General features: G+C 40.8%; 1 protein-coding gene across 2 annotated transcripts; it reads left to right on the top strand.

The window, feature by feature from the left end:
• Positions 1 to 250: 250 nt before the first annotated feature.
• LOC111339701 (cytochrome P450 10) lies at positions 251 to 7098 on the top strand. 2 transcript variants are annotated; one of them, XM_022946415.2, is made up of 9 exons: positions 251 to 1204; positions 2965 to 3155; positions 3737 to 4030; positions 4594 to 4691; positions 4821 to 4987; positions 5129 to 5207; positions 5584 to 5740; positions 6048 to 6091; positions 6320 to 7098. In XM_022946415.2, the coding sequence occupies exons 1-9, from the start codon at positions 765 to 767 to the stop codon at positions 6428 to 6430; spliced, it is 1581 nt and encodes a 526-aa protein (XP_022802150.1). In that variant the 5' UTR covers positions 251 to 764; the 3' UTR covers positions 6431 to 7098. The 2 variants fall into 2 exon arrangements, with proteins under 2 accessions (XP_022802150.1, XP_088582949.1); XM_088726823.1 differs by having other exon boundaries at positions 1087 to 1204; positions 2916 to 3155.
• Positions 7099 to 8083: the final 985 nt, after the last annotated feature.

The following is an 8083-nucleotide window of genomic DNA, read 5'->3' on the forward strand; positions in this document are numbered from 1 at the left end:
AATGAAAATTAAATCAGACAGCTTGTGAGCTAGCCATCATCATCAGCGCCACAGGATTTGAGACGAGTCGGGGTAGGGCCAGGCAAGTTTTAAGTCGAGGTTCTTACAATGGTACATTCATGCAGGCCGGATATCATCAAACAAATTTACAGTTTGTTGCCAAAAGATGCATTTCAGCCTCAGCGACGCGACGCCCTGAAAAAAAAAGGTTAAAAAAAAAAAAAATCAGTCATTGAGATGGTGGTATGAGTTGTTAGACCAATTACAAAATCTCCTCAGTATGCAAGACAGTAACTTCAACAATCGTCCGAGGGGCGGCGTTAGGAAATTGGGCCGAGGGAGTCAATTACAATTGGAAGTCACGCAACATCCTCAGAGAACGTTGCGTGATTTCGAGAGAAAACGCTGCGAAGGAGACTGCGGAAATATGTATGGTATCTACTCATAATCTTTCAAGGTTGTCACCTGACGAAGACTGGAAAATAGCAGTAAAATCGAGATGAAAAGGGATCTTGTAACTATGCTGCATCTGTAAGATTCACAGACTGACTTTCTGACTGACTGACTCACCGACTCACTGAAAAACTGAGCCCCTTGTGTGACTCACACTGTTTTCTCTGCGTGATTTAGTATTTGAGCAACTCGTCACGTCAAGCAATAAATACACGATCTAAAATAAACCGACGCCTGCCCTTTCGTGTTACTTGCTTATCAGTGCTTGGATCTAGCATCTCAAGATCTGCAATTTCTGATATTATTCTGCAATGGACGACACGCTTTACTTTGTAATTACAGCTTTGCTGTTCTCAGTCGTGATTTGGTTGTTGAATCCCTTCGGCAAGCTCTTCAACTTACTGAGGCATCTATTTAATGACGCGCAGGGAGATATTCCCGACGGAGTCCGACCTTTTGAGCAGCTCCCAGGTCCGAAAGGATTGCCATATTTTGGGAATGTTCTGAATCATATTAAAACGACTTCCGACTTCAATCTACTTTTAAAGGATCGGCTGGAAAACTTTGAGAAGTACGGCCCGATTTTTAAGAGGACGGTCATGGGACGAACCATGGTCTTCATTAAAAACCCAACCGATGTAGAAGCTGTTTTCAGAGGCGATGGAACATATCCGATGCGACCTGAGACAACTTTCAGGGCTCAAAAGGAATACATGATCAGCAAGAAACTTCCAGAAGGTTTGACTACCCTGTAAGTGAATAGAATAAGCTGATTACTCTATCATGGAATTAATCATTGTTTGTTTGGAAAGTGCAATGATGCGGTATTTTCATGTTCGCATAATTGTTTGATCGTTCCATAACTACCTCATGCACGAATTCAACATTTTGTGCTGAAATGCCAAGTTGTTAATTTAAAATTCTACTCAAATTAGACCCGAAATGCTTCAATGTTCTCACTCGGTGTAGACTGTCTAAAGAGGGAATCGTATATGCTTGAGTGATTCGCTTCACTGACTCGGACCTTTGTTTGCCCAAGTAAAATTTGTGTATGTGGTTTTGTTGCCTTCCGTTTGGTAATTTGTTCAACATTTTCTGCGTCAACGACGATTTTGACAAGAAAGTAATTTATGCGGAGTTTGGAGAAGTAATATAAAAAAACTTGCATGTCCTATGTGTACCCTTGTCGGTGGGTGACGAAGGCACGTCGTACCATGGTGGCAAAAATAAACCTTTCATTTTGACACAATTGATAAATACTGAAAACAAGCAGCTACAAAAAGTATAGTGATCCAGGTTTCCCCAGTTAGACAAAGATAGATTGATCGTAATGATCGGGCAAAAGCCAGTGTTAATTCAGTTTGGAAATTCGCCAGATGATCGGCAAACAGTAAAATCAAAATCGCAGTTGTCTTGTTTTGCTTTTAACTCCCACTGTGAGGAACACTTCTTTAAATATACTTGGCCAGTATACAACTCAAAGGTTTTGAAAAGCATACTTTACGTAAAAGTAGCCTGCATATTTTTGAGCACCAAAAGTCCAGTGGGGGTGGGGGGCTGGGGTGATGGGGGTAGGAGGGGAGGGTTTCCAAGCTTTGACTTTAACGCTGCGGTCTTAAGTCTTAAGCTTTTAAGCTTATTCAAAAATAAGATATTGCAAAAGAAAAAGATATTTCCTTTCATGAAGCTGGTGTCAGAAAGTTTGAGGTAAATATTCCCACAGGTCTAATTGAAACTGGAGTACAACACCCCCCTCTACCTCCGATCCTTCGTCCTTGATGTTTCTTCCCCGCTTTTAATTCTTATTTATTTATTTATTTATTTAAGGATTTGTACAAGCAGTACCGGGGCAAAAACGATAGGACATATGTCCCTTACTAGGTTTAAGCTCCAACCCAACCCTCTCCTAAAATATTTAACAATTATTCCAGGAGCGCGCGTTGGATATGATATGATAGATAGCCAACGAGGCGCTACGCGCCTCGTTGGCTATAATCATCTCATATCCAACAAGCGCGAGTGGAATAATTGTTTTATTGAAAACGCCCCCAAGATAGTAGACAAATCTTCTGGACTTCATTTTGTAAGAAGAAACCGGATGTTACAATGTACAGATAGTAGATTATGGTATATTGGCTCATATACCACAATGGCTAAGCCAATAAAAAGTCTTGAATTGCATTATCCAATGATCCAGGTTTTAATCATAGCTAATAGACTAAATATTTAGTAATAGGCCGCTTAACAAGTGCACGCAACAAGGGTATTTACCCGGTGATCATAGGACAAATTATTATCACTCACAACATCATCCTAACGTTTGTTATAATCGCTGCCGTCGCCATTGCAGCCACAATCTTCATCCATAATCGTGGGGCGTCTCTATATGGCCTCAGGACATACGAGCACCTTATTCCATATAGGAAATTCCTAAAGTCGTTCATTATGTTTGTATTTTGAAGAAGACGAACCCTGAACTATCTCCAATTATCTGGCTTTCTTAATTATCAGACAGGGCGAGAAGTGGAGTCGACTGCGCAAAGCCTTAGCACCCAAGATGCTGCGTCCTAAAGGAATACGAGATAACCTGGACAATTTCAATGGAGTCGTACGGGATGCCATAGCACATATGGCTTCATTGCGAGGGATTGGCGACGAGATTCCAGATCTTGAGGGGGAACTTTCAAAGTATGCCACTGAATGTAAGTTATGAATTTGATTTCTCCAAATCGATTTGCATTTGTAGAGCTACGTTGTCTGCTTGCATCAATCACGCAACCCAGTTAGTACTATATGTAACTGTTTGGAATGTTCTAGAGGGAGAGAATACTTTGATCTGATGTCACTTGCGCAATGGTGAGAGCGCTCAACTCCCACCACTGTGGCCTGGGTTCGATTCCCGGACCTGACGTTACATGTGGGTTGAGTTTGTTGTTGGTTCTTGTCCTTGCTACGAGGTTTTTTCTCTGGGTCATCCGGTTTTTCTCCTGTCGCAAAAAAAACCAACATTTCAAATTCCAATTCGACCTGGAAACAGTGGATGGACAGGAAGAGCCACCTCGTGGATTGTCCACTGCTAAATCATTATTATGATATCATTATTAATCACTATTAATTTTAATAGAGTATCCACACATAAACGTAAAGAGAGCAATGAGAGCAATTCACCACAAGAAAAAATAAGCTGAACTCCTTTCTTTGCAAAGTCACTCCTTATGATCTCATTTTCAGTCATCTTAGCGTACTCGTCGTTTTTGCCCCAACAGTTCCGTTCTTGTTTAAGCTATAGGAACGATGGCATTTGATGTAAGAGTGGGATTGTATGATGAGCCACCAAGCAAAGAAACTGAAAAAATGCTGAAAATGATTAGAGCGGTCTTTGATGGTTTTGCACTCTTGGGAAAACTGAACCGTGGATGGGAAGCACTTCTTTATAGATTTATGAAGACACAATCCTACAGAAAATTTGTCGAAACTCAAGACATCACGTTTTCCGTCAGCCAAGAGATAATTGACAGAAAGGTTAAAGAACTGAACAAAATGGCAGAAGAGGGTGAACAGTTTTCTGAAAATCAAGGTAACATATGCGAATATATACCCCACCCTTCCTTCCCCCCTCATTCCTCTTGGTGACTTATCAGAAAGGGTGCGTTACACGCTTTCAGCGGTTATATATCATTGTTTTGTATAGTAAAAATGGAACAATGGCAAAGCGGTCAAACGTCATGCATGTGCGAGAGGATCATTGGCCGCCCGTGTGCCAATTTCCCGCGCAAAATTTCAGAGAGAAAAATAACAAACAACTGCGGTTCGACAAAATAGGCGAAAAATAATTGAAACATTCATATAGAAGTGTGTAAACGAAAAAAAAAGTAAGGTAAAGAAAAACTTGAGACTTTTAAGACATAAAGCCTATTCAAGTACGGGTACCTTGTTGACCAACCATTCTATTTTGAACTTTACCAATTTTTTTTTTACGCTTCTAAAACACCGTGACTCAGTGGCTTGTGTTCTTGTTTGTTACTGCTGTGTCGGCAGTGCCGAGGAAAACGACTCTTCTGTGTAAGAAGATTATAAACAGTTTGTAATCTCTTGCACAAGTCACAGGTAAAATTACCACTCTTCTTTTCTTTATTGTAGCTGTTTCTATGCTGTCTTATCTCATTACGAAGGGTGACCTCACGCCCAAGGAAATCAGCGTCAATTCTATTTTTATGTTTAGGGCGGGTGTCGAAACGGTAAGTTTCAAAGCAATTGCCTCTTTCTAGAAAGTAGAAACGTCAGTTCGACCGGTCATAAATTGTAGGAAACTTATTTCCACCTCTGAATATCTGCCCAAATGACGTTTATCCACTTTTTCTTTAAAGACAACAAATGGATTGCTTTGGGTCCTTTACGATCTGGCCCGTAATCCGAGGGTGCAAGAAAAGGTGTACGAAGAAGTAACCTCCCTGGTTGGGCCCCATGGAGATTTTACCCCCGAGAGCTTTGCAAAGTTGGAGTACATCAAGGCTTGTGTCAAAGAAAGCATGAGGTAGAAGTATTGTTGTTGTTTGATTGTAAGAGGTACTTTTGACATGAGCCAACAGAAAGAGCGTTGAAGGCTCCTCGTCCCATTACCAGTTCAAACTGAATCCATACGATGCGAACCCAAGGCTTTAAATTGTTTTATCAGATTGCATCCTGCTGCACACAGCTGGGCACGTGTTCTGACACAGGATCTTCTTTTATCCGGCTATTTGGTTCCTGCAGGGGTAAGTGCTTAAAGAAAGGCTGTGAGTGACGGGGACTATGGGAAAAGCAACCGGGCCTTCTTCCAATCGCCTTCGGCATCGTTTCTTTTCCCCTGAATATAGCAAAAAAGAATCACAATGGAGGAGAGAACTTTAAGTGTCTAAGGAAAGATCATCTTTTTAACATTTAGGATAAAAGCAGGATTTGTAGGCTGAGAATTTGACTCTTGAGTCCCAGTAGCTCGGGCGGGGGCAGGGGGAGGGGGGAGACAGGTCGCTTTATCATTTTATATTATCACTTTTCCTAGGAAGTACCCCAGAACATCCCTTCTCGCTCAGCTGAGCTCATTCCTTGAGCTTAAACAACTGATTGTGTTTCACGCTGTCTTTTATTCAGACCATGGTCATCTATTTCAACTACCTTTCTGGGCGTTCTGAAGAGTTGTTTAAGTTTCCTTTGGATTTTAGACCGGAACGTTGGTTAAGCGACGATCTGGGAAAGATTCATCCATTTGCCACTCTGCCTTTTGGAGTTGGAAGTCGGATGTGTATAGGTGAGACTTCTCCATACATGACCCTAGTTTGGAAAATTGTCTCCAGCTTAACAGACCACACCACAGGAGCGCAACCAAACTGAGGGTTTAATGAGTAGAACGATTATGGATGTGCTCGTGTATTCTAAACTTTTATTCTGCTCTCCAGTAAAATAAAAACGTGAAGACTAGCGTTGGTGATGTATTTGGGGGAGGGAGAACCCAGACTGAATTCTTTCATGTTCTCTCTGGGAGTTCAAACCTTCTTTAACGTGTACCTTTTTCGTTGTCGTTTTTTCGTACAATCGCCTATCTGGTTTCTTTACAGGGCGTCGCATTGCAGAAGCCGAGATATATCTCCTTACAGCAAAGGTAAGCGTGAAAAAAAGCGTAGTTCGAAGGAGAAGAAAAATAAGATAAGATTCGCAGTCAGAACACAAATGTATCACGGTCACTCCACATTTGAAGGGAAAGCGCTTCGTGAACGAGGTTGAGTCATCGATAGCTTATTTATTTCTCTTCTTTGATAACGATACACTCACTGAATACCGATGTGAATTATTATTAAATAAACGATTTTTTTTGTAATGTTTGCTTCAGTTGATTCAGCGATTCACTATGGAATATCACGATGAGCCAATGGGGACAAAGCTTTCTTTCTTCGCTGTTCCTGATAGGCCTCTGAAGATAAAGTTCATCGACCGGGAATAATTTTCCATGGACGTGTCGTCTTTATGTGTCGCGGATGGTCACAGCAACAGAACTTTGCAGACTGGTAGTACAGGGGCATTGTGGTCCACAGCCAATCAGATGCGTTAATCAGATTGCGTTACATCAAATCGCCATCTTGCATGCCAGTCTAGCCATATGATTGGTTAATTTGTACCGCGTAGTCCATAGTGCTCTATTTTGATTGTTGAACACCATAGTCCTCCCTTACACCACTCAGACTGTATGGAAATCAATATGTAAATACCATATTCACTTAAACATAAACAAAGCCATCCGCCTTCGAAAGCCCTGTGAAATTTATATGACTCCAAATGAGAGAAGAGTATCAAGCTTAATGCATATCAAGCTTTGAATATTCTTCATTACACTGGATTGAAAAGTTTTCTAAATTCTGAACAGAATTTGACAAAAAAGTCGCTTCTCTCGTTAAACCAAGTTTCACTTATCGTGAAAATGGATATAGGATCACAGTTTTAACATGTACAGGCAGAATGCAAGCTGGTATGCTCCTTCGAACAAGATTCAAATGTGCCGCAAGGAAGGACTACCTTCGCAGAGAAGCAAACCCTGCTTTGTGAACAGGCCCTTGTAGATTCATATTTTGAGAAACATATTTCGATAAAAAAATTAAATGAGTTTTCACAATGTATGAAAGATTGTTTACTCTGGTCAGGTTTTCTATTTCGCGACAAGCCGGACGCAGTTTTCTTTCTCCAAAGCTGAACAAATATAAATGAATTTGCTCGCACATTCCTTGAAATGCATTCATTTTAAAATTGATACAATGGCATTGTGGAAGAATGAAGTATTTGGGCATTTGGTTTGTCGGTTACCTTGGCGTCAACGAGGTAAGATATGAAAGCTCCCAGCCTTAAATACTGTTTATCAAACCAACCATGCACTAAAAAAAAGTCTGAAAGACTCTACATGATTAGGCGAAAGTCCAGACAAACTAAAACTGGATTGATTCTTTCAGTCGGGATAAAATAGTGATTGTGAAAAAAGTGTTTAAGATTCACCGGAGGCTTCGTCTTGTTAGCAAAACTATCGATTGTGAAGGTGTCTTTAATTTTAATACAATTGATCATGTTAAGCGGCGAAGCAAATGCAGCTATTAGCTAAATACAGTCAACTTTTGAAGGCCTCTTAAGCGACCAAATGTTTCTTAAAAGAGTGCTGTGTCATAAAACCAAACCAAAATAAGCACAACGGATGAAAGGAAAACATCAACTGGTACTCAAAGTAAAATTGATCATACCACCTAAAGCGAGCGTAAAACGCGAGCGACTGCGTCGTGCAGGGTTTTAGTTTTGCATCTCAGTGGTTTAGAGGATGGCGCGATTTTTCTTGGCCAATCAAGGAGCGAAGTAAAGCAAATACAAAAAATCCCGGATTGCTTTCGACGCCCGATGGAAAATTGCTCTATTACGTCTTTAAAAAGCCTTTCTTAAGCGACCTGCGTCCAAATTTCTAATGCAGCTTGCAAGGGGCTTGCCTCTTTGAAATATACCAAGACTTTTCGTTATCTTTATCCCTAAGTTTGAGCGCATAATCTCAATTTTTCTTGGAGTGCAACCTTTTGGAGATGAAAGGATTTGGAAGTGAAGTAAGTGGTCTGTCTTCAAGCACTGT

Source organism: Stylophora pistillata, chromosome 7 (genome assembly GCF_964205215.1).
Source record: "Stylophora pistillata chromosome 7, jaStyPist1.2, whole genome shotgun sequence".
In the NCBI taxonomy this organism is placed as follows: Eukaryota; Metazoa; Cnidaria; class Anthozoa; order Scleractinia; family Pocilloporidae; genus Stylophora; species Stylophora pistillata.